At 42.5% G+C, this 27,599-nt stretch overlaps 1 protein-coding gene across 3 annotated transcripts in view; it reads right to left on the reverse strand.

Moving 5' to 3' along the window:
• Nucleotides 1-27,599, reverse strand: part of ACTN2 (actinin alpha 2) — a 75,734-nt gene that overhangs the window by 33,264 nt on the left and 14,871 nt on the right. For 2 of the 3 annotated variants that reach the window (XM_030812633.1, XM_030812634.1), the window contains exons 2-6: nt 11,952-12,066; nt 10,911-11,030; nt 9,741-9,827; nt 3,636-3,723; nt 1,888-1,966 (exon numbers count right to left, since the gene is read on the reverse strand). In XM_030812633.1, the coding sequence (XP_030668493.1) occupies nt 1,888-1,966; nt 3,636-3,723; nt 9,741-9,827; nt 10,911-11,030; nt 11,952-12,066 (489 nt within the window). Of the gene's footprint in view, nt 1-1,887; nt 1,967-3,635; nt 3,724-9,740; nt 9,828-10,910; nt 11,031-11,951; nt 12,067-27,599 lie in introns of those variants that run through there. The other variant, XM_030812636.1, reaches the window with a different exon arrangement.

Raw genomic sequence — 27,599 nt, forward strand, 5'->3', positions numbered from 1 at the left:
GGGCTACCTTAAAATATTTCATTCTTAACCTTTAGGATACCAGTAAACTCTTCACATGCTACCCTGTATGCCATGGAGGCAGGCTGGGGGCAGGAGGTAAGCAAGGGATAACTAAAAAGGTGGTGGAAGCCAGGACACTCTTCTTACGACCATCCATGCCACACAAGTGAGGTCAGCATGCAACAGGGCTGGAGTCCACGCCCAAACACAGCAACAGCACGTGAACGGTGAGCTCAGCAAACCAGCACCCAGCAGGAAACGTGTAGTGGCTGCTGCAGAAATGTGTAGTAAAGGTGGGCCTTGCTTTTAACCTTAAGTCTTTACACACCATTCTTTTCTTTTCTTTTTTGAAACTAAGTCTCGCTCTGTTGCCCAGGCTGGAGGGCAGTGGCACCATCTCGGCTCACTGCAACCTCCGCCTCCTGGATTCAAGCCATTCTCCTGCCTCAGCCTCCTGAGTAGCTGGGATTACAGGTGCCTGCCACCACGCCCGGCTAATTTTTGCATCTTTGAAAGAGGCAGGGTTTCACCTGCCACCACGCCCAGCTAATTTTTAGAAGAGACAGGGTTTCACCACCCATGATGGAAAAAGAAATCAAGGTCCCTTCTGAATCTTGTGGATGCTCTGTGCTGCCTTACACACCATTATCTGTAAGGCAGCACAGAGCATCCATAAGATTCAGAAGGGACATTGATTTCTCTTTCCATCATAGGTTACACTGTAAAACTACGTTTTTGTTTGGGAGTCAGTGTGTTACCCTGTGGCCCAGGCTGGAGGGCAGTGGCGTGATCACAGTCCACTGCAGCCTCAAACTCCTGGGCTCAAGCGAGCCTCCTGCCTCGGCTTCCCACAGTGCTGGGACTACAGGTGTGAGCCACCACACCTGGCCTTAAAACTACTTTTAAAGAAAGAATTTGAATACTAATCTGAGACTTAAACACACTAAACTTTTACCTGAAAGGGAGAATTGCAGTTTTCTAAGTTAAATTTTCTGAAAAAAAGCAAAACTCAAAAAAAAAGCCTGCCCCAAAAACTTCTTTTGCAAGGCTACAAATGGTATTTTCTACCAATAATAAGATAGTTATGAAGTAGCCCTTGTGTGACAGATTAATCAATTCTGAATAAATATGTCTGCAACTAAATCCTCCAGAAAAAGTCAAGGGAATTTGACTTTAAAAGGGCTTGGATAGGCCAGGCGCGGTGGCTCACACCTGTAATCCCAGCACTTTGAGAGGCCAAGGCAGGCGGATCACGAGGTCAGGAGATCGAGACCATCCTGGCTAACATGGTGAAACCCCGTCTCTACTAAAAAAAGTACAAAAAATTATCCGGGTGTGGTGGCGGGTGCCTGTAGTCCCAGCTACTCGGGAGGCTGAGGCAGAAGAATGGCATGAACCTGGGAGGCGGAACTTGCAGTAAGCCGAGATCGTGCCACTCCACTCCAGCCTGGGCAACAGAGTGAGACTCCGTCTCAAAAGAAAAAAAAAAAAAAAAAAAAAAGGCTTGGACTATCTGAACCTTTCTTCCCCGCAAAAATAGAGGTTTCACTTCTCATATTTAGAATCCAGGAATGTAAAATCTCTAAGGAACATATAGAAAGTCTTCATAGTAAATAAGCCAAATCAACAAACATATCTTGATATGGGCAAAAAAGGATGACTTAATTTTGGGTCTTGTTTTCCCTGATCTTAAGAGGTAAGTGTTTTCCTGGCCACCCTTCATATTTGGATCATGGGAAAGGCTAGCTGGGAGAATATGCTTTTTCCTGGTGGCCATTTCTGCCGGTGGCCCTGGGGTTTGTGCTAGGCTAGTGCTGATGTGCTCATTTGCAGGACATGCTGAGATGTGTGGCTGGGGACACTGCATGCCGGGCCACCCAGAATAACCTTGTTAAGCTTTGAGTAGTCAATGAGGTCAGGCCGGTGTCGGTGGATGAGGGCACAGAGTCCAAGGCCATCTTTCCAGCTTCACAACCGTCGAGAAGAACAGGAACACGTGTTAGTGGAGAGAAAGAAGCAGCCAGCGTCTGCACTCGGTCAGATGTTGGCCTTCCTTCTGTCTAACTTAATGCAAGACAGGCCCCAGGTAGCTTCCTCTTTACCCCACCCGGGGAGCTTGAACACTCATCTTCTTCCCGGGGTCCACTGGACTCCTCTCCTTTCGACTTCCTTGCCGGAGACCTGCCCTGTCTCCTGCCCCGGTCTGGTCTGTGCTGGCACAGGCAGTGACAGGAAGGGAGATGTCTCTACTGCTGTCCCTGCTCGGCTAGTCCCAGGGTTCCTCTCTCTTCTCCAAGTCTCCTTTCTGGCCCTTACCCCTGAGTCTGCCCAATAAACACACACAAGGACGTCTACCCTGAAAATGTCCAGAACACACTTCCTCTAAAAGTTCTTAGGATGCTTCAAAAGCCTCCGTTAGCTCCCAGATACTCCTCTGTCTTTCTTTATAAAGTTCTTTTCTTTTTCTTTTAAGGCAAAGGCATGTAGGTGAAGGAGGACATGCGATTAGCAACGCAGATGTTTATTTCTGATCTGTTTCCCCATAGACACCAGCTCTAAATGCCCCATAGACAAGGGCAGGCCAGAGCTTGCTGGCGACAGCGGGTTCAGTGACAGCAGAGTGTGGGAGTTCTGTTCCTCAAAGGGTCTGGAGTAGGAGACTTCCGTGAGAGTTATCAGTGCTACAATGCTGAAGTACTTGGGCCAACTGGGAGCCAGAAAAAGAAAAGCAAGATGAGTGGATGCAGATCTGGGCACTCCAACTTTGACACCTGCAGAAAGTCCCAGCCCTTGATAGCTCCTCTCATCTGCCAAACAGCATGTTGTAGGGACAAAGAAGGATTCTCTTCCCCTTTGTCTTCCCAAGGCCTGGCTTAGCGCCTGACACTTGGTAGACATTCTGAGAATATTTGTTCAACTAGAAGAACCTCCCCAACTTTTCACCGTGGTTCATCCTTATCTTTCCTTTTTCTGATTATCGGTGGCCAGTGGTGGGCCTGTTTGCATTCATGGGTAACATAGCAGCCAAAGGTGAAAATATAACCAACTCTTTTACTTCAACATCATAATGACCACTCTACATGAGAAAGACTGAAGCAAGTGACAGAATCATGCTCTCCCCTTATGTCGAGATTTCATTCATCTCATTTCCTACAGTTTTTCAAACATAATTTTTCTACATCTTTGGAATTTCAGCAGAGCAAAGCTGATGGATGAAGGATCTTTCTATTTCTTTCAGGGCTGAGGGCTGAAGAGTCGCTAGTGGGGGGGTACGCAGACTCTGCCAGGGTCTCCCTCATCCCTGAGAAACAACAGCCATTCCTGCTGCCTTTTCCCAATACCAGGGTGAAGGCTAAAGTAAGATGCATGCTTACACCCCCAAACTCAGTAGCATCCTTCTGGCACTGCAATACCATTCACTTACAAATATAGTGCTGTTTACCAGCGTGCTAAGGCTTAATCCAATGTTTTCCTTTGGGAGACTTTAAGCATCAAGAATTCTACAGCCTGAGTTCTCCTCGATACATAAAAGGCTTCTCAGACAGGAGGAAAACACGGGTGCACACAAACACTGTTCCCCATGCTACCCACGGATTCCACTGAGAATACAAGGACCAGGGGCCCTGGGTGCTCACCTAGTATGGAAGTTCTGAATGTTCACATTTCTATAAGGAGCGGTTTTCCTCTGACACCAAAGCAGCAGCCCTTCTTTGGCAGATGTTTCTGTAATGACAGCCAAGAAAAAGTGGCCCCAGGGAAATGCCGCTTAGTTCACTTAGCTCCTAGTCACTTTCGAAACAGACCTCCCAGGGAATCGATCACCAAATACATCGTCTCTTCCTACAGCCTCTGCAAGTGCATAGGAGCCAGAACCCTGATCTTAGTGAGTAACTTCTGATGACACTTAGGGACTTCAAAAGGACGATGCAGGAGCAATCACAAGCTCCAACATAAAAAGATACTAAAACTAGACTTCAGGGTGGTTGGTGACTTGCCCCTTTTTAAATGAAAATAATTTTTTTTTTTTTGAGGCACAGTCTCACTCTGTCACCCAGGCTGGAGTGCAGTGGTGGGATCTTGGCTCACTGCAACCTCCGCCTCCCGGGTTCAAGAGATTCTCCTGCCTCAGCCTCCAGAGTAGCTGGGACTACAGGTGCCATCAATGCCTGGTTAATTTTTGTATTTTTAGTAGAGACAGGCTTTCGTCACATTGGCCAGTCTGGTCTTGAACTCCTGACCTCAGGTGATCCACACACCTTGGCCTCCCAAACTGCTGGGATTACAGGCGTGAGCCACTGTGCCCGGCTGAAAATAAATTTTTTTTTTTTTTTTTTTTTTTTTTTTGAGACGGAGTCTCGCTCTGTCGCCCAGGCTGGAGTGCAGTGGCGCAATCTCGGCTCACTGCAAGCTCCGCCTCCCGGGTTCACGCCATTCTCCTGCCTCAGCCTCTCTGAGTAGCTGGGACTACAGGCGCCCGCCACCACGCCCGGCTAATTTTTTGTATTTTTAGTAGAGACGGGGTTTCACCGTGGTCTCGATCTCCTGACCTCGTGATCCGCCCGCCTCGGCCTCCCAAAGTGCTGGGATTACAAGCGTGAGCCACCGCGCCCGGCCCGAAAATAAATTTTTAAAAACTGTGCATACCCCATTGTGTGAGGTGACCCTGGGGGCACCTATTATTCAGGACCAGAGACTAAGTGTCCAATTTGAAAAGGAGGCTGTGGATGCTGACAGACCTTTCTCTGCCTCTTGATTGACTGCATCTTTAAAGTACTAGCAAAGCTTAATACTGAGCACAATCTGTAATTGAAGTGAGTCTTACAGGACAATCGGATCCTTTGCATTCGCTAAATGTTTACTGTACACAATCCTGAAAAATATGCAAACATAAATAGTCTACAGTGCAACTCACATGAAAAAATGAACTGTGTGTAGTTGATGACAACTAATCTGTCATTCATCTGGTTTGTAATTCATACTCTTAGGTAAATGGAATTCACAGATGCTACCACATCTCAAATGTATTCCTTTGCCCAGTGATTTTGTAACACTTAAAGGGTTTTATTGGTAAATTTCAAGTTTGGCCAATTGACATCTCACCAAAAAAAAAAAAAAAAAAAAAAAGGAAAAACCCAGCACCATCTGTGATGACCATAAAAATGTGCCGCTCAGACATCCCACAGCTTCAGCTGCGAGCACAGGGCAGGCAACTGACGTGCCAGCTGCAGCCCCCTGAATGCACCACACCCCTGCATTCCCACTGAGGCCACATTCCCCAGAGCTGCTCCAGCCAAAGACTGGGGGGTTAGCGGCAGAGCTGAGACACCCCTGTGCGACGCGAGACTCCTCTCAGGGCAGCCTAGGATTAAAGACCCCACCAGCCTGGCGAAATTAACCTCAGAACTGCACTGCAGTCCGAGACCTTCTTCCCCAAGCCTCCTCCCTTCCTCTTCTCGGCCCAGGTGTCAGCCAGGAGCTCTGGTCTGAAGGCTCCTCAGGCATCTCCTGCTCCCTCCCCTTCATCCTGCATAGGCATTTTCCCCAAAAAATCTCCTGCACTTCTGGTATAGCCTGAATGTTGGTGTCTTCCCGCCCATCACCAAATTCATATGTTAAAGCCCTAGACCCTAATGTGCCTGTATTTGGAGATGGGGCCTTTGGGAGGTGCTTAGGGTTAGATGAGGTCATGAGGGTGGGGCCCTCATGATTGGATTAGTGTCCTCATAAGAAGAGACACCAGGGAGCCTGCTCACTGGCAGGTTCTCCACCACCCCCACCCACCATGTGCAGCACAGCAAGGCAGCAGCCATCTGCAAGCCAGGAAGAGGGGCCTCACAGAACCAGACCGTGCTGGCACTCTGATTTTGGACTTCCAGCCTCAAGAACTTTGAGAAAATAGAGGTCAGCTGTTTAAGCCACCCATGCTATGGTATGTTTTTATAAAGGCCTGGAAAGACTACAACAATTTCCAGTAAGTCTTGGCACTCGCTTCCTGGAGGACCCAAACCGACACACATCTAAACAGCTCCTCAAAAGCCACTTATATAACTCAGGATTCTGCCTATATTTAAATGCTAACAATTTAGAAATTCCCTAAAGCATGTGGACTCCTAACTAACATGGGGCCTTCCATCTTAGGAAGGGGTTGAAGTTGATTTTTTCAAATCAAAATAATTTTGTAATTATTTATCTAAATTGTCCATTTTAGGCTGGGCACAGTGGCTCACACCTGTAATCCCAGCACTTTGGGAGGCCGAGGCTGGCAGATCACCTGAGGTCAGGAGTTCAAGACCAGCCTGGCCAAGATGGTGATCCCATCTCTACTAAAAATACAAAAATTAGCCAGGCACGGTGGCGGGTGCTTGTAATCCCAGCTACTTGGGAGGCTAAGGCAGGAGAATTGCTTGAGCCTGGGAGGCGGAGGTTACAGTGAGCCGAGATCGCGCCACTGCATTCCAGCCTGGGCGACAGAGTGAGACTCTGTCTCAAAAACAAAACAAAACAAAAAACTGTCCATTTTAGTTCACACTTTCTTGGACCCATAAACCAGATAAAATACACACACCCCTAAAGTTCCATGTGCTATAACTTGAATGACTCCTGTGAATGTCTCTTAACTAGCAAGTGCTAGTTAAGGGAAAATAAAGTGAAACTGTTAAGACTTAATTAAAATGTGAATTGATATGGACATTGAAATCGGGAACTGCATAGCCAGTTGTTCTGCCTGTCTTTGCAGTCCTGACCAACGTAACTAATGAGAAAAAGTACATCAAGAAGAAATAATGCGATGTATTTAATAGAGTTTAAATAGAACTTACCAGGTTAGAAAAGCAAACAAAGGTATAGTGTATCTACAACATCTTAATATTGCTACTGAAGTTTAGATTTACAAGTCACAGAGTTTCACTTAATTTCTGCCTGAATACGTGTGAACACACTTGGGCCATGAATGGTGAACAAGGCTTTTTCCTCTTTCAATTGGTTAGTAAAATCAAAGCCGACCCTCCTCCAACCCCAAATCCATTTTTAGGCTTTCAGCAAAAGGTTAACAAGCTTGTGTGAATTATGTACATACATTACTGGAAAACCTACTCCCGAAAGGTGTATGGGAAAGTGGAAATGAGGCCATTTGGCACAAACAGGTCCACACACAAAACCCTGATCATAGGTATAAAAAGCATGTTACAGATTGGCAGTAACATTTGTCATTGCATCAGGAAGCACTGAACGACACCCCAAGGAGCTCCATCATCTACTTACATCTGCACTGCCTTCATCAACAGATAGATTAATCTCTCATTTTAATTTTTTTTTTTTTTTTTTGAGACAGAGTCTTGCTCTGTTACCCAGGCTGGAGTGCAGTGGTGTGGTCTCAGCTCACTGCAACCTCCACCTCCCAGGTTCAAGCAATTCTCCTGCCTCAGCCTCCTGAGTAGCTGAGATTACAGGCGCACGCCACCACACCTGGCTAATTTTTGTATTTTTAGTAGAGACGGGATTTCACCAGGTTGGCCAGGCTGGTCTCGAACTGCTGACCTTATGATCCGCTCACCTTGGCCTCCCAAAGTGCTGGGATTACAGGCGTGAGCCACCGCGCCCGGCCTAATCTCTCATTTTCTTTCTTGGAAGTGGCCCATCATTTTGTTGAAGGAAACTCACTCCTCAAATAATTTGTTTCTAGTAACAATGACTTTTTCAACATACCACACATCATTAAAACAAATAAAGATGATTTTTCTGTAGACTTACAGAAGTTAAATGAGGTTATTAAAAAATTACTCCATGAAACTAAAGCAAATAAAAATATAAATTAGCAAACATTATCTACTGTGTCGGACACTGTAGAAACATCTGCTTGAAGAGATCTAGGTACTTTGCTAATAAAATTATAATTTTTTAATGTTTAATTTCTTAGTCTTGTGAAGAGCAGATTAATATAGGCTTTTATCGCAAAATTTTACAAAATATTGTGATTTAGCTATCTTGCTTTGGGCATGTTAATAACAATTTTGGGGAAAACTCTAATGGATAATACCATTCATACCTACACTTGAAATATAATTAAGTTTAAATTCATATTATCACTAATTTAAAATTTGCAACCAATCAGAAACAACTTGAGGTCAACTTCACCTCTGTAATATTTGTGGAAAAAGGATTTGCTAGACCAGCAACAGTGTGAACAAGATTTCTAAAAGTAGTATTTATTTAAAGTGGGTTCGACAGTTTAAATATTTAAATTTAGAAGCACATAAAAACTGATAAAATTATTACAACTTACAATTTTTAAACAAAGCAAGAATTTTAGGAAGCCTCTTGTTTCTTTCATTAGCATAAAGGAAGGTACTGTAATAGAACCATATTGTGCAAAAGTTTTCAAAGTCAGACTATGTATTAATTCAAGCTGGCTGTCATTCCTGAGTTTGAATTGTTTTAATGCCATTAGATTTTAGTTTGATTTTCAGATGACATAAGTGGGTCTCCGGTGCCAGAACGGAATAATTGAAGTGAATTTGAAGGTCCGTAAGGGCAAGTACTGCAGACTTCCTGTCAGCTGGTACAAGTAGGCAAAGTGTTGTTTCTTAATGTTGGTTGATGAGTACCTAAAATCACTTAAAAAGACCAGAGTCTCACGCCTGTAATCCCAGCACTTTGGGAGGCCGAGGTGGGCACATCATGAGGTCAGGAGATCGAGACCATCCTGGCTAACACGGTGAAACCCCGTCTCTACTAAAAATACGAAAAATTAGCTAGCGTGGTGGTGGGCGCCTGTAGTCCCAGCTACTCGCAAGGCTGAGGCAGGAGAATGGCGTGAACCCGGGAGGCGGAGCTTGCAATGAGCTGAAATCGCGCCACTGCACTCCTGCCTGGGTGACAGAGTGAGACTCCGTCTCAAAAAAACAAAAAACAAAAAACCAGAGTCAGAGGCTACTCTGGCCTGGCCTGGGCAGAATTATAAATAACGTCTCCACCCCTTACCACTCAGGTACCTGGTTACCTACTAGATTACAGAATCAGAAGGGGCCAAATAGTTGGGCAATGCAGACAGCCCTGAAACACATTCTGCAGTTACACACTTTGTGATTTAAGGGCCAAACAGGCAAAGTTCTAATTTTAAGAATGCCAATTTGACACTTTTCAACAGTGCTGAATTCATCAAAATATTTGGGAGTGTAGTTGGTATAAAAGACTAAAGATTTTTATCTTCAGTGGCAGTGTTAAGGATTAAGATTCTATGATAATGATGAAACAGTAGTTAGGCCAAAAGATACAGTGACAATAGAGGTCTTGTTTAAAAAGAAAAAGAAGAAAACAGAAAAAGACAGGGAGAGAGATAGGGAGGAAGAAAGTGAAGGAAATAACAAACATGGGTTGCAACAGATTCTTTTTTTACACCGGGGGGAAAAAAAAGTGTTTCAGTTGTAAGACTAAAGAACTCTGCCATAGCTGTAAATTTACTAGTATAATAAGCAATCAAGAAGCTCAATAAATGCTCATTTTAAAAAGCGACTTCTGTTCTGAACATGTGCTCATCTTTTGCAAACCGATTCCACCCCCATGAATGAAACAGTGCTGCCGAGGTCTTTTCCTATACGCATACAAAATTTATAAGAACCCACTTACATGTCTCTCATTCAATCATGTAAATGACTGTTGGACTTTAAAATATCTTGCTCAAATTTTAATTCACAAGCTCAATTTACAGATTATACAATTAGACTTTTAACCATGTCTTTTACCTTCAACCGAAATATCCTGAATAGCAAAGCGAAGGATGATGGTCCAGATCATACCCAGGGTCATTTTCACGTTGCCATCAACAATTTCTGCAGGTAAGAAAACAACAAATTAATGTAAAGATAACATAGTCAGTACATAACTTTTTTCCTATATGTAAATTTTGACTTCAGAGCTATTGGAAAATGTGCATATGGAAAGACCAGTTTATGTTTTTATAAGCATCGCAGTGTGCCTGGTTATAAATACGGTATTCATAACCAAATGTCTCTAGTTTAAATAAATTCTAAGTTAATAATAAGCACAAACCTTGCATATGTATTATCAATGAAAACCACCCAGGAGTTTCCAAAGTTTTAAGATGCAATAGCTAAGGTTTTTTTTTTTTTTGAGATGGAGTCTCACTCTGTCGCCCAGGCTGCAGTGCAGTGACACAACCTTGGCTCACTGCAACCTCCACCTCCTGGGATCAAGCAATTCTCCTGCCTCAGCCTCCTGAGTAGCTGGGACTACAAGGACTACAGGCATGCACCACCACACCCAGCTAATTTTTTGTAAATTTAGAAGAGACGGGGTTTCACCATGTTGGCCAGGCTGGTCTTGAACTCCTGACCTCAGGTGATCTGCCCGCCTCGGCCTGTCAAAGTGCTGGGATGAGCATGAGCCACTGTGCCCAGCCATGAGCTAAAGTTTTAAATAATCAAATAAAGAGAACACAGTCTCATCTTTACCCTGACCCTTCTTACAGCATTCCGCAGCTGACAAGTAGCAAGACTCAGTTGTGCATACGGAGATATGGGTGGTCATCTCAGCTCCTGCTGACCTCACCAAATTCCCAGTCTCCCATAGAGAACAAAAAGGCCACTTCCTTCCTATTAGTTAGTTCTTATTAAGTCATTGGGATGTGTAAGTTCTTTCTCAGTCCTTTAAGTGTTCTGAAGATGACAGCATTATATTTAATTCTATGCTTTACAAAGAACCTAGAGCTTGGTCTCCCACTCATGGTACCATTTGTTCTTATCTTTGTGCACCGAGCGCCCTAGGAGAGAGCCTGATACAAGGCAGGTACAGTAAATGGTGAAAGAGAGGGAAGAAGGGGAGATTTCAAGTTGTCGCCATACCTACGCTATGAGGTCAGTGTGGCAGACAGGACCACCCACCACACCTCTCACCTTCAGCACCGATGGACACCAGTTTCACCCCTTTGCTGGCTATGTAATCCAAAGCTTTGTTGACATTAGCAATTTTGTGGAACCGCATTTTTCCCCGGTCAGGTTTGGGCAGCCTTTCCCCTGTTGGATGAAAAGAGAATCATGCAGACATAGAGACAGTGACTTCTTGATGCGGAATCAAGATGCCAAAACTAAGCATCCATTTTTTCCTTAAAAAGAGATGGTTACATGACTATTTCTGATGTGTGCCTGGTCTCTCTAAATCACAGCAATGAGGGAACACTAACCCCAAAACTTTCAGAATCAAATGGACCAGCAGGGAGCCATACCATGAAGGACATATGCTTTTCAGATCTGTAGGGAGAGTCTGGTTTGGCCCATGATCCAACTTACAAATGAGTAAAAAGAGAAGCTGGTTAGAGTCCCTGGAGTATTCAGAGTTGCTGGCTATCGGTTAGAGGAAGTCAGGATGGCCTAGTTAAAATCACAGAGGTGGCTTCCAGGGCTCGTTCGACACCTGATTATGAAGATATATGGATCAGGGCAGATCTGCCATAATCCTTCCCAGTCACACTTCTCCAAAGGTGATCCATTCTCTAGTCCAAAGTCTAAATCAGCCAACTGAAATTCAGGACAAATCATAGCCCCACTGGGATTTTAGCTTATATGTTCAGAGTTCTGCCAACATGTACAGTAGATTTTTGAATACAAGATGATTTCTGGAATACACTCTAGCTGGATGAAGAGTAGAAAGGGCAGCATGGAGGGAGTTGTGTGAAGTCATTTTTTCTTCTCTTATTTTGTTTCAAGCTTGGTGGTATAAACATTATTTTAATAAGTGATTTTTAAAGAGAATTCACTCTGTTTTTAGAACAGAAAAATAACTCCTGGCAGATTGTTCTTTGGAAAGGTTTTCTTTGGCAATAATACCATGTTCTTGCCCAGCCAAGTTCAAAGCAAACTTCTGATGTAGTCATCTTTAAATAGATGCTCACCTATTGATAACACATAAAAGCATAGGATGGGATATATAACACCAACCTGAGATGACTTCCAAAAGCAGCATGAGCTTCAGGCCATTCCTGAAGTCTTCTTCAATGTTCTCAATCTGGGTGCCAGCTTTCCTTAGGTGGGAGTTACACCAGGCAGTGAAGGTCTGCAAAGAAAACCAAACACGGTTTAGCACAGGCTCATGGGATTTCAGATCCCTTCCTCACAGACAACACTTGACACCTTACATGTCCTTGGAAATCTACAAGGCTGGGGCTGCTTGGGCTTCTAGAGGATGCAGAATTTGATGGAAAGAAGAACTGGAAACCCAAAAGAACGATTTTAGTAAATTTTCCACTTTAGAGACAAAAACTCTTTTATTGGATATTCCAACCTGAAGAATTTTTGCCTTCCATTTAAAAAGACACCACATTGATACCTGTATCTTCACCTTTTGAAAACCTTTTACTTTGTAGAAAAGATAGATTAAGATGTGCTTATTTCTTGCTCACAAATATGCAAAATACGCTTGCTTGCAGCAGAATAGATGAATAAATAACAGTGTTTTGTTTTGTTTTGGAGAAGGGTCATCCAGCTCTGTCACCCAGGCTGGAGAACAGTGGTGTGATCATGGCTCACTGCAGCCTCGACCTCCCAGGCTCAACTGATCCTCCTGCCTCAGCCCCCTAAGTAGCTGGAACTATAGGCATGCATGATCACACCTAGCTAATTTTTTTTTAGAGATGGGGTCTTGCTATGTTGCCCAGGCTGGTCTCAAACTCCTAGACTCAAGCAATCCTCTTGCCTCAGTCTCCCAAAGTGCTGGGATTACAGGCATGAGCCACCGTGCCATCTAAATGATGTTTAAAGAATGTTCAAAGGCCAGGTGTGATGACTCAACACCTGTAATGCTAGCACTTTGGGAGGCTGAGGTGGGTGGATCACTTGAGGTCAGGAGTTTGAGACCAGCCTGGCCAACATGGTAAAACCCCATCTCTACTAAAAATACAAAAATTAGCTGGATGTGGTAGCATGCGCCTGTAGTCCCAGCTACTCAGGAGGCTGAGGCAGGAAAATAGCTTGAAACCAGGAGGCAGAGGTTGCAGTAAGCCAAGATCATACCACTGTACTGCAGCCTGGGTGACAGAGTGAGACTCCGTCTCAAAAAAAAAAAAAAAAAAAAAAAAAAAAAAAAATGTTCAAAATGTCTTGCTTTAGAGGAGAGGGTGGGTGATATTGTGTAGCAGAAAGAATAGAGAAGGGACCCATAACCAGTGATAACCTACAACTAGTTTATCTTGGGTGAACAATAGTTTTAAGCTACTAATTAAATCAATTAAACAAATTTGCAGTATAGTCTATCATTGAAAAAATAATAACAATAACCTCCTACAAGCATATTCCAAGCACTGGAATAGATCCTGGATCTCAAAGGTGACTATATTCAACCCTGCCTTTGGAAGGGATCACAGTCCAGTCATATTAACAAATTACTAGGGCAAATCTTCAGCTGAAAATGGACCATATATTAAGTGACATCCAAAGTTATTCTGTTTATTTTTCCAGCTTCTTTTAACTTGGCTTCCACTTGTGCCCTATTTCCTGCCAAAACCAGATTAGAAATGTTTCTGGCAGCTGCTGGCTAAGCATGCAAAATGTCCCCTCATCCCACAACAGCTGCTGGGCTTGAGAACAAAGTGCCTGGCACATCAAACTGGGGAGTAGGGGACAAACAAACAGGGTTTGTGTTCAAGATGAAAACGTCAACCTATCAAAAACAGGGCTGCTTCTAAGTCAGACTACAGAAAGACAAAGTGTCCATAAAAATGATTTTCCTGGGTAATAAAGAGGATTTTCAAATCTGACTAATAGTTCCTCCTTTCAAGAAGGAGGTGACAGCACTTAATTCAAGGACAAAAAAAAAAAAAAAAAAAAGAAGGGATTTTTTGGATTTACAGTAGTAAATTTTACCCTGAGAGCCTAAACTAACAATTATTTCTAAGCTTTAGTCAGGTCTAAACAGAAAAGATACTCTAAGCCATACACTTTTTATTTTGTATATTTTTTGAGACGGAGTCTTGCTTATCTCCTAGGCTGGAGTGCAGCGGCGTGATCTCGGCTCACTGCAACCTCCGCCTCCCAGGTTCAAGTGATTCTTCTGCCTCAACCACCCTAGTAGCTAGGAATACAGGTGCCTGCCACCACACCTAGCTAATTTTTGTATTTTTAGTAGAGATGGGGTTTTGCCATGTTGGCCAGACTGGTCTTAAACTCCTGACTTCAGGTGATCCACCTGCCTCGGCCTCTCAAAGTGCTGGTATTACAGGAATGAGCCACCACACTCGGTCTTAAGCCATATACTTTAGATCTATACCCAATCAATGTGGTAGCTCCTAGCCAGAAGTAGCCACTTAAACTTAGACTAATTAAAATAAAATTTAAAAATTAGCTCCTCAGTTGCACAAGTAATGTTTTAAGTGATCAAAAGCCACATGTGGCTAGTAGTATTGGATGGTGCAAATATACAACATTCCTATCATCACAGAAAATTCTATTAGACAACACTGTAGATAATTAAGTTTTGTTTTTTGAAGGTAAGATTATAAGAATTCATTGCTTATTTTTTAACATTAATTTTATGTATTTATTTTTTGAATGAGTAATAGGTTTCCTTGGTTCAAAAATTCAAGTGGTAACGGGGTGGGGGGAGGGGGGAGGGACAGCATTAGGAGATATACCTAATGTTAAATGACAAGTTAATAGGTGCAGCACACCAACATGGCACATGGATACATATGTAACAAACCTGCACATTGTGCACATGTACCCTAAACCTTACAGTATAATAAAAAAAAAAGGAAAAAAAAAATTCAAGTGGTACAAAAGGGTTTAAAAAAAATCCATGCTCTCACCTTTGTTCCTTGGCTACCCAACGCCCTACCCCATGAGGAATGAAGCTATCAGTCTCTTGCATATCCCTTCAGTGGTATCTGTGTATACATAAACACACAGACACACATGTCTTTTTTTTTCCCTTTGGTCCCTTTAACACAAATCATAGGATATACATTGTTCTATACTTTGCTTGGCACAGTGGCCCATGCCTGTAATCCCAGCACTTTGGGAGGCCAAAGTGGGTGGATCACTTGAGATCAGGAGTGCAAGACCAGCCTGACCAACATGGAGAAACCCTGTCTCTACTAAAAATACAAAACTAGCTGTACATGGTGATGCACACCTGTAATCCCAGCTACTCGGGAGGCTGAGGCAGGAGAATTGCTTGAACCCAGGAGGCAGAGGCAGGAGAATTGCTTGAACCCAGGAGGCGGAGGTTGCAGTAAGCCAAGATCGTGCCATTGCACTACAGCATGGGAAACAAGAGTGAACCTCCGTCTCAAAAGAAAAAACAAACAAATGAACAATATATATAACCTAGAGACCATTCCATATCAGTATAAAGTCTTTGTTTTTATGGCTGTATAGTATTCCACTGTAGTGTATAAACCGTATTTTATGTAACTAGCTCCCTATGAATGAATATTTGGGTTGTTTCCGGATAATTAAGTTATTACAGTAAAATACACCCCAGGCCCCATCTTCAGCAAGTAAAATTACTCTAAAGGAATTTTTAAAACTGACAATATTAAGACTAATCACATACCTGAGTTTCTGGGAAAGGCACAAAAGAATAGTAGGTTGTTAAAAAAAAAAAAAAAAGCAACTGATGGAGAGAACATATGATGATATAAATAGTTATAAAGTTTTAAAAATTTAAATTCTACTTAAAAAGTGGGCAAATATTGCTGGTGAAAGTCATCATACTTTGTCTGTTATTTAAGTCTTTTCATAATACAGGCATCAGAAGCACTTCTGGATATATCCCTAAAACTGCTCATGAAATCCCAAGCTTCCTGATCCCACACCACAGAAAGTCTGTTTGAAACTGCCTGTTTTTTGTTTGTTTGTTTGTTTGTTTGTTTCTGTAAAAAGATAAGAAGGTCTCGCTCCGCTGCGTCACCCACGCTGGAGTGCAGTGGTGCGATCACAGCTCACTGCAGCTTTGAATTCCTGGGCTCAGCGATCTTCCCACCTCAGCCTCCTGAGTTGATACTACCTTTTTATAGATATACATACAATGAAGGTAATTTACCATAGGTAATTATCCACTTGTACAAATCCAGAGAAGGTCAATTTATTTAGTTAAGCCTAATGAAGTTTCCCTATCTTTAATGAATACTCCTAAGAGTCAACAAAGGTGGTGACTAACTTAAATGCAGAAAAAAGACTCCAGCTGTTCTGTGGTAATAGCTTATAAAAAGCCCAGTGCCCTCTGCAAATGAATTTTAAGCTTTATTGGAATGTTTAATTTTTATCCTATTTCCTGTTTTAATTACCATTGCCTAAGGAGACTGTTCCTGTGCATCCCCTATCACCCCTGTTTCTGTGAAAAGTCTGTCAACCATGGAGAAGATAAAAACAACAGTAGCAACAAAACCCCATACATTTGACCCAAAGCCTTCTTTGTGAACTTTCTTATTGTTTGTATTGCAACATGCATCTTTAGGGTTCTTGAAAACTAACCCTTAGAGAACTAAAGTGGGAATGAAAGTGGGTCCGTGCGATTCTGGAGGCAGGCTCCTCGGCTTAAAACAGATTACCAAGCCATATGTCCTTTCTTAAGGGAAATGTGCTTTACTGAATCAGACACAGACCACAGAGGAAAGAGGCCAACGTCTCCTCAACTTATAGCTCAATCCAGAAGCTGCCCTGGCACATGCGGAACGCTCCAACCTCCTCTCTTGTTTTCAACTTAAAGCCTCTTCTACCTCTCTCCTGAACAACAGCTTATTCCCTGTTTCTCTGCACCTAGCCATAAATATAAACACTTTCAGCATCCCAAAAGTAGGCATTAAAAAGTTTCAGAGCCACAAAAAGAAGACCGAGATGAGAAACCACAAAACCATCTATCCCCAGAAAGAAAAGACAGACGTTTGTAGTCCTGGCCAGGCGTGGTGGCTCACACCTGTAATCGCAGCATTTTGGGAGGCCGAGGTGGGTGGATCACTTGAGGCCAGGAGTTCAAGACCAGCCTGACCAACACAGTGAAATCCCATCTCTACTAAAAACATAAAAACTTAGCCTGGCATGGTGGCGCATGACTGTAATCTCAGCTACTCAGGAGACTGAGGCAAGAATTGCTTGAACCCGGGAGGCAGAGGTTGCAGTGAGCCAAGATGATGCCACTGCACTCCAGCTTAGGCAACAGAGTGAGTCTCTGTCTCAAAAAAAATAAATAAATAAATAAAAAGACATGTTTCTAGTCCTTACCACCCACCACAGAAGTTAAGACAAAGCTAAGGAAAACAGTGTTCAACAGTGTTCTATAGATGGAAATGCGGTGGAAGACAGTCTCACTATGTATATTCCTTAGACAGCTGGAACAAATATTAGGATCTCTTTCCTAAACATAAAGAATTGCAACCAGTGAGTCCCTGGCCAAGGTGGGCAGTCTGTGGGTGCAGATGCTCCCCACTGGCTATACAGGACTTCCCTGGATGCAGATGGAAACTCTTCTGGGCACCATGTTCCTGTGCCTTGGAGTGATACAGATGCTTTCATGTGTAAGGACTGAAGGATACTCGAATGATCAGCAGTCTCTGCCTCCATTAGATTCCTGAACATGATCTAGAACAGTGGTCCCCAACCTTTTTTGGCACCAGGGACTGGTTTCATGGAAGACAATTTTTCCACGGATGGGGGGTAGGGAAGGGGGATGGTTTCAGGCTGAAATTGTTCCATCTCAGATCATCAGGCATTCGATTCTCATAAAGAGTGCACAACCTAGATTTCTGGCACACACAGTTCACAGTAGGGTTTGCACTCCTATGAGAATCTGATGCTGCCGCTGATCTGACAGGAGGCGGAGCTCAGGTGGTAATTCAGCCATGGGGAGCAGCTTCTGCTCACTTGGTCATCCGCTGCTCACCTCCTGCTGTGCAGCCCGGCTCCTAACAGGTCACGCACCAGTACCAGTCCACAGTCCGGGGGTTGTGAGCCCCTGATCTGGAGACCCAGAGGATGTTCCTCAACCTCCAAAACATGTTGGTTGAGGAAATATCAGTTGAAGGGGTTTTCCAGAAGCATTTGCTGGCTACAACTGTCAGTCTCATTCAGTGGCGGAAGACGCTATTGCATCTTTCTTGGAGGACTTGCTAGCAAAGTCCCTAATCCATGGGAACTACAAGAGTATTGCCTTTCTCAAAGTGAAATTATGTAACAGGACAATCAGCACAATGTGCTTAACGGCAAAAAGAAAATGTGCATGTCCTTACTGAATTGTTGAGACAAACCAGTGTTATTCAATCGCTAAGCATTTGTATTTGATTTCTTTTTAAGTTAATGAAGCCTACAGTCACATCAACCTACATTCCCTAAGGTAAAGGTAGGAAAAGTCTTAATCAAAATGAGTGAAAAATATGATTATTTACATTATCCTCTTTGACTATGCATGTGCACAATTTTACCTAGAAGAGATTATTACCTAGGTACACAGACGGGGACCCGAAAAATCAATCATGAGTCTGACATGGTTCCCTGAATATCAGTCCCTTTCACTTTTCAGTGAATTATTAATTATTTTAGCAATACGGTTCTAAGTCTGGGCTGGCTTCTGTAAAACTATCTGTTCAACCTTCATCATTCCATTTTCTCCAAAAAAAAAGAAATTTGGCAACATATCTATACATTTCCTTTATACTTCTTTAACCAGCTTTTTCTTTAATAATAATTACATAAAACAATCATTTCAGATCACATTTCCTAAAATGGAAACTCATCCCAGATGTAGGGCTTTTCTGAATGAAATGAACCAGAGTCTGCTGAGGACTGGGATACCTGGGCACAGCAGAAAACTCAGGGGTGAGCAGGCCTGAAGAACATGTAGCTTTTAAACCTACCAATTATAAGACAGTATTGTCTGTCAGGTGAAAAATGGTCTGGGGTGCTGCTGAGTGTTCTCTGTTGAAGTTGCATATCATTTACTTTCCTCAGGGAGCTGAGACATCAAGAGGTCTGCTCAGTCAATTCCAAGCCTTCCCCAACACTCATCATGACCTGCATGCTGTAGGGTGGGACAACTAAGCCCCAGCTACAGCAGTAGTGGTCCCCGAGATGGGGCACGGAGGACAGGCAGAGCTCGGTCCAGCCTGCAGTCATGGCTCAGAACTCGAATTGTATTTCTGACTCTGACACCATGGAATTATTTGTCCTTCACATCCCGATCCTTTCCCAGATATATATATATATATATATAGACAGTCATTTGTCATGATCAGCTTTATGAAATAGTTCAAAAGATTATTGTGAGGAGGAGAAAGAGGCCGGCCAACACTACCTGTGTCACGATGGTTCTGAACACCCTCTCGTGTGACTACTGGAAACCATTGGAAACCAGAGTGCTATTAAACTGCTGTTCTAAAAATGCTCCATTTATTTTTCTATTTACAGCAATCACTTTAATAGTGTTCTTTTCCACTTCACAAATTCCCAATTTGCCAAGATTACCTCTAATCGGTTTCCTGGTTCTTTTTAAATATTAGAAAAACAAGGAGGCTCTGGAAAGCTGCATATGTTGTAAAAATCACTGACTAAAGTGGAAGAGGAAGGTCAAAGCTGTCTCTCCAAAGTAAATGCAATTTCAGCTTTACCCTTAAGAAAGGAGGCTCTGCCCTCATAGAGAGTAGATGGCCTAACCGTCTGTGAGGGCAAAACGTCCTGCAATCTGCGTGGAGCAGAACATACTGGTTCACTACAGAGCGTCTCAATCCCCCTGGCCAGCAAGGCCCGAAAGGTACATACATCACATGAACTGCACTGGATGCGGTAACATCTCAACCAATGAGCTGCCCCAGAATCACCAGCAGCAACCTTACATTTAAATGTTCAGACACTCAACCGTCTTGAAAAACATTTAGAAAGTGTTGGCATCTACACTAAAATCAAGAAAGTCTACACTAACATCAAGGAAGTTCTCTAGATCCAGAAGCCACTCACAGTGGTGACTAACCATTCAGAGTAACGAAAACTGAATAATCATGACTTTGAAAATATCCCTCCAAATCTTCAATGTTGCCAAGTACTCAGACACACCTTTCAACTATCTACACAAGATTTTAAACATTTAATCAAAGTAAGGATTATGTAAATGAGTGTGTTAATCCCAAGGATTTTGCTTGTGCTACAATCAATTATCAGGATGTCCTGGAAGTCCATTTGGGGCCTTAATGTTCTCATAACTTACATAACTAGGCATCTAACTATGCAGCAGCCCTTTTATTCTCTGCCCACGAATCTCTGCTTGGTCTCCAAGGTCCTGTTAGATAACATGGTATGCAACAGCTCAGTTCAGCAATCCCTAAAAAACACAGCCCTTAAATCTGAACCCTGGCTTTGTGACCACCTTAGTGTCTAGTGTGGGCAGTTCGGCTCATCTCTCTGTGGCTTGTTCCCTCCCCGAAGAAATGCACTATGATGGCTAGGTGCAGTGGCTCATGCCTGTAATCCCAGCACTTTGGGAGGCTGAGGCAGGTGGATCACGAGGTCTAGGAGTTCAAGACCAGCCTGGCCAATATGGTGACACCCCGTCTCTACTAAAAATACAAAAATCAGCCGGGCGTGGTGCCTCGCGCCTGTAGTCCCAGCTACTCGGGAGGCTGAGGAAGAAGAATCACTTGAACCCAGGAGGCAGAGGTTGCAGTGAGCTGAGATGGTGCCACTGCACTCCAGCCTGGGTGACAGAGTGAGACTCCATCTAAAAAAAGAAAGAAAGAAAGAAAGAAAGAAAGAAAGAAAGAAAGAAAGAAAGAAAGAAAGAAAGAGAAAAGAAAGGAAAGAAAAGAAATGCACTATGAATCTAACTCAGTTTGCTGTGAGGTATGATGGATTATAAGAGACTAGGAAACATTTCTATGTGCCATAGAAATACAAAGAAGAGCAATCAGTGATGGCAATTCCAAGAAACTTGAGTGGTGCTGTGGGGTTTAAACTGAAAGAGAATTAAATCATTCTAAAATCTTACTCAGGTAGGGCGACATTGCTCAGAAAAATAAAGACAGCCTATAGTCACGATTTAAGCCTACTTGAGCATTGGAGATATTCCGCCTCCAATAACTAAGGAAAAACATGCTGTTGCTTAGCACAATTCATGGAATGTTGCTGCAGACAGAAAAGGGGTGCAAGAAGGTCTGTGATCTAAGAATCCAAAATCCTGCCAATTCTTCATCTTTTCCAGATTCATCACAAGTATTCATACCCCTGCTGGAGAGCAAAGAGCATCATTAACATATCTTCATTTCCTCTGGTTAGAAAGTGTTCAGAACATCCTTTTTTACCTATAGGAGGCAAAAATATTGCCCATGCAATTGAAATAAACTTATTATTACGGGACAATTAAAATAATGGGTGACATTTGAATCAAGACTTGGTTCATAATACACCAGGTCCAAAGAGCCTTAAAATTAACTCTTGTAAAAAGGCAAATCCCATTACTTTCCACTGCAAAAGGAAGACCCACAACCGGTTTCCCAGGCTGTTACATGTCTGTATGCATACATATTATTATTCAAAAAACCCAACGCAAGGTAGTCTCTAATCCTGCCTTATTCACCTCTGCCATCACTCAGAAAACCCAGCACCCAGCAGGTGCACCTGCATTCGCACACACAGAGCTTGTACCTGTTAAAGTTTTCAATACTTCCAAGTTTAAACTGTGATGATCTCAGTTATAAATAAGGTGGAACTTCAACAGTATCAAAAGGCTGTTTTTATTAGGTTGGTGCAAAAGTAATTGCAGTTTTGATCATCAAAAGTAGTGAGTAAAATAATAGCTTGAGTGCCAGTTACATTGATATAGACACTGATATATACCCAAAGACAAGGTAAGAGAAAGAGAGGCAGCCTTTTGTTCTGTTGATTCTCCCGACAAACTCTGCCTGTATGCAGGATTCAGAGTCTTTTTCTACCCAATGCCATTGTATATCTAATGATCTCAAATTAAAGGGTAGGAAAGCTCACAAACAAGTCAAGCATTTTCCAAGGCACCACGACCACCACCATTTGAACATTCTAAGAAATGCTGGTGAAAGTGACACACAGAGAAGCAGTGATGTTTGTTTTGTGCTCTGGACAGTGCCCAGAACACAGTGGCATTCAGTAACTATTTGTTGAATAAGATCTCATTTGTCACACTTTCTGGAACCAATCAAAGAGGATAGAAGTCAAATTTTTTTTTAATAAAAAGAAACCTGAGAAGCTAAAAATGTGTATTTGCTCAAGTTTCAGGTTTTTAAAATTTATTATTATCATGTCAAACTTAACTACAGAATCCTTAAATGTTAAGAAAGATTCTATAATCTTGCCAAGAAAAAAAAAAAAGAAAATACCTTGCAAAAATAACAGGCAACCTCACAGCTGAGGGTATGTAAAAATAGAATCAGGCTAATGGATGACACTTTAAGTGGAGAGGTTAAAGATGGTTCTCCCAGCACTTGAAATGATTGTCTTATCCAGGTCTGGTTTTAATCAAATTCTGCACCACAAATTTCAGGCTTCCACTGCCAGGCTCACAAGACTGATTTCCATTTAGTCCATGGGCTGTTCAAAATACAGAAAGAAAGGCACTAAGCTCTGAGACTGTGTAACAGGAAACACTCTTTTCAGGGTTCTCAACAAAGCCAAATCTAGCCCCGACTAATACTGGTTTGAGGAATGACCTCTCCGATACATGGAATCACCCCCATAACTTCCAGAAAGGATGGAAACTATGGAATTTGGAAAGGTGAAATGTCCGATAAGGCTACTTTATAAAGGGAAAAATCTATGCTCCAATGGGAAGCTTGTGCATTGTCCATAAGCAGCCCTTTTAGGCTCTTCTACAAATCTATAGGTCACAGACAACTGAGAGCAATGCAAAATAATTCTGTCTACAGACATTCAAATAAATCAAAGTAGAGGGACACTCCTCCTCCCACAGAAAAAAGGGCCCCTCCAGGTGCACATTCATTTCATTCCTGCTCCACAAATGTGTCTTACTCTTTGGATGCTCTTTTGGACTGGTTGTAATGGCTTACCAGTTTTCTCATTAATCAGTTGAAGAACAGCTTTAAATATTCATCTTTATATTTGTATGAGAGTCATGATTCTACTTTTATTTGAGAATTGTACTTTAATACTTTCTGGGTCTTTCTTCTGAGAAGAGTCCAACATTCCAATAAGCTAAAATATTCATTTTCTGATATAAATTTTATTAGTTTTTGTGATATTATATATATATTTATACACACACAGATATACATATATATGTTTTATCCATTGTTCTTGGCTCATAACTCTCATAGCCCTTGTTACAGTCTTTTGCTGTCATGCTAGGGTGGCTCAGGCCTCAGGGGCAGGCTTTCCCTGGAGGGACTCTAATTTTCCCTCGCCTTTCTGGCTTGGAGCTGGCCGTAAAGCAATGATCTGACCTACCTTGTCTGACTGTAGGTCATAAGACCCTCATTTCAGAAGGAGTCCTGCCACAAACCTGGGAGAAAGGAGGCTGCACAGAGAGGCTAAGAAGAGTCTGAACAGACAGGCCTTGCGGGGATTTCCCACTCAGCCTATTAGTATTAGATCACAGCCTTTTTGTCCAATCGCATTTCCCCATGGTTCTCCAAGCTTCAATTATGCCTATCCAATGAGGTCTCCTTCAAAAGCCCAAGAGGATGGAGTTTGGAGAGCTTCCTGATAACTGAACACATAGAGGTTCCCAGATGGTGACGTGCTGGGGAGGGCATAGAAGCTCTGCACCCCTTCCCCCCATACCTTACCCTATGCATCTCCTCATCAGTATCCTTTTAAATCTCCTGTATCATAAGCCAGTAAATATAAGTACCTGTTTCCTTGAGTTCTGTGAGCTGCTCTAGCAAATTGATCAAACCCAAAGAGGCATGAGAACCCCAATTTTAAGTTGGTTGGTCATTAGTTCTGGAGGCCTGGACTTGAGATGGTGTCTGAAGGGAGGCAGTCTTGCGGGACTGAGCCCTCAACCTGTGGGATCTAATGCTATCACCAAATGGATAGTGTCAGCATCAAATACACTGGAGTACACCCAGCTGGTGAACGGATTGCCTGCTTGGTGTACGGGGTGGTGGAAAGCGGGAGCAGACCACACACATTTGGTCACAGAAGTCTTCTGGGTTGACTGTTGTGGTGTGAGAAGAAAAAAACAGTTTGAGTTTTTTCCACACTCAACTTCCATGAAGACAGAGAGTGACTAATACACAAGAATGATACACAGAACTGAAGCCCATCGTATGTTGATCTCAAATTACAGTATGCTTCCCTTGTCCTGTGAAACTAACGACTGTCTTAAGTTGAAGCTTATACGCTCCTTTTCCACATCAAATTCTGCATTTAAAACTCCGTATGCGTCCTCACGTTCCCTCTTATCTTGATCACCATAAATAATACTAAATTTGGGTTCAATTATTTAGCATTTTTCCTGTTTCATAAAGATCTTACATTTATCAAGAAGCTAAAGTATTTCCATCTGTTAATTTCCTTCCTGCTTAAGAAAATTTCCTACAAACATTTTATTACCATTTGCAGGAGTCCTTAAAACTCAGTCTCCTAATTCTGATTTTTCAGCTGCAATTACTTATCTCTACCTCTCTTTAATCCTCAAATTAGAGTGAAGCAACATAACAAGGTCACCAAACATTCGGAGCTGTGGATTCCTGAAGCTAGTTTACAATTCAATCTAGCTCTACATTAATTCCAAGGGTGTTTTAAAATTCTTGAAACAAGATTATAATTATTAAAAAAAAAAAAGATAGAGCATTCTCTCTCCTAAATGAGGGTTGGCAAATGATCCTGATGAAACCCTCCCGCAATCTTTTAACTGTTAAATTCAAGAGTGAAGACTAGAAATATGAAGATTCTTCCCAAACTATTTTAGGGCTGGAAGCATATGTTAAACTAACCAAATCAAATTATCTTTAGAATCAATGTCTAAGTCATGTTTGCTCTAAAAGGCAAAAGAAAAAAAAAAAAAAGGTAGTACGCCCAAAGGAACGCATGAAAGCTATTGGTGCCTGGTCATCTGAGCTTCAAGATTTTCTAAGCCAGGAGCCTGACTTAGCCACTAGCTGAATGTTGTGTGGGGTCACACCTGCCTCCCCGAGGCTGGCACAAACTACGTGGAGAATTCCTCTGAGGACTTTCTGGTAAGTAACCATATTAAGGCTCCCAACAAACAGCCTTACATCTGATTGATCCTGAGCTATGCTTCTCAAAATAACTTGTTCCCTTGGAGCCTGGGTAATTACGTGCAAGATGTGGCTCTGTGACGGGGCAGACCCAACTGTTGCTCAGTTTTAGGCAGCAGCGGCGGCAGCAGCATTCATTGTACTTTCCTCATTCTCTTCTTAGGGATGAATTCAAGCTAAAAGAAAAGCACACTGATGATTCTCCCCTCAACCCATCCAGCAACTGGGGAAGCAGCTTGTACTACACAGACAACAAAATAAATATTCTTTAAGTTCACCATACTGCTACTATTTTCAGGGACCCAAATAAATGGCTGCCTACACACAGAGATGCAAGCATTCATTTAGAATGAAACAGCTCTCTGTAATACACCATATTCTCTGCATTGCTGTCCCAGACCAGAGAACAATTCTAAGTAAGGAACAGCCCACAGTCAGGTACATCTATAGCTTTCCCCTACATATGGGGAAAACTCTGATTAACATATGCAATTAAAACAGAGAAGCTGGGCATTTCCAATGTTCCTGCCAACTCCACACCGGAGGGAACCAAGCTGGGATTTCCTCCACCAAGAGTTCTTCCCCAGGGCTCCGGCTGACTGGTATTCAGGAAAATGGGTAATAAAGTCTTGACATCCGGAGCCATTTCAGACCATAGCATATTAGAGTATAAAATACATAAATAGATGCTTCTAGACTATAGCATAAAGTGAGCTAGTAGGCACTTGGCAAAATGTACACACTTGTTTTCTCCAGGCTGTGACTTCTTTAATATTTAAAAACTTCTAATTTTAAAATGTAATGTTTCCTAAATATTCTACAATAAACAGGTATTTCTTATGCAATTATTTAAATACATATCTTTAAACAATAATTCAGGAGAGCATAAACATTCGTTAGCCTAGACTTCTAAGTTACTTTCTTTGCCCTTCCCTAGTTGTCTGTAAAGATGCCGGCTAGCTTTACTTCACTAATCGTCCATATTCCTAATGGAAGGGGAAAAAAACGACCTAACTTGGATCCAATCCAGCAGTCCTAGAGTTCTGAAGTTAATCTTGCTCAATGAAGTGCTACTTCAAGACTTTTTTACAGTTTCACATTCAAATCCCTGTTTTGACATCACATTTTAAAATCCTACTGGAAAGGGTACACACTGCCCTATCCTAGGACTACAGAACAGAAATCCTTTAGAGTCCTTAATATCCAGTTACCCAGATACCAGTTACAGCAATAGAACTCACCGTCACACATCAGGCATTTCTGACACGATTTTTCCTGCTTCCCCACCAAGTCCTTAAAGGCCTCTCATGGTGACAGCCCTACCTGTGTCTCATTACAGAAATGAGGGAACATGTTCTACTCAACATGATTTATCACACAGTAAATACATTTGTCACCATTTCACTGCTAGATTTTCAAGTGCCTAAACATGGAAATCAATTCTTATAATTTTCAGAAAAGACATACTGTCGAAAGAGCAAATCTACAGACAGGACTTTGGTAACTGGTCCAGATCTTTAAGTAAGGTTTAACTCTTAGTTTTGCAGATGTGTAAAATAAGTATCATTAATGCCTGGCCCATATTAATATCAAATTGTCTAAAGTGTAAGTATATATGATATTTATAAAACCATATACATAGCATATAATACAAAACCAAAAGTATAACAGCGACCCCCATTTCAGAGGGCAACCTGGCCCACAGGAGGACTCAGGCGGGCTGGCGGCCCCACAGCCCTCCAGTCACAGGGCTCACTCTCACGGTGTTCTACAAAGCTTGGTCTTCTAAAAGATGTATGAATGAAAAGATTCAGAATTACTAGACTATATATGAGATATATATACATATATCTCAAAGTATTAAAAATCTCACTTCACCAACGTTTACTTTTTTTTTTTTTGAGACGGAGTCTTGCTCTGTTGCCCAGGCTGGAGAGCAGTGGCATGATCTCGGCTCACTGCAAGCTCCGCCTCCCGGGCTCACGCCATTCTCCTGCCTCAGCCCCCCGAGTAGCTGGGACTACAGGCGCCCGCCACCACGCCCGGATAATTTTTTGTATTTTTAGTAGAGACAGGGTTTCACCGTGTTAGCCAGGATGGTCTCGATCTTCTGACCTCGTGATCCACCCGCCTCGGCCTCCCAAAGTGCTAGGATTACAGGCGTGAGCCACCGCGCCCGGCCAATTTTTAAAGTTCCAGAAATAGGCCAGCACTTTCAGAAAAGGCATTACTACCCTATGTATAAATTACTTGGGGAAAAAAAAATCACTTGGGTGTCAGTATGATTTTAACCTTCCATGAGGCTGCCTGTGTATGCCCGCAGAACAGGGAGACCAAAGTTTGTAGTCTAAACTGGGCCACTTCTGAGAGTCAAAGGAGGTGCTATTTATAATTC

The sequence above is a fragment of the Nomascus leucogenys genome, chromosome 5 (assembly GCF_006542625.1).
Source record: "Nomascus leucogenys isolate Asia chromosome 5, Asia_NLE_v1, whole genome shotgun sequence".
NCBI classification, from domain to species: Eukaryota; Metazoa; Chordata; class Mammalia; order Primates; family Hylobatidae; genus Nomascus; species Nomascus leucogenys.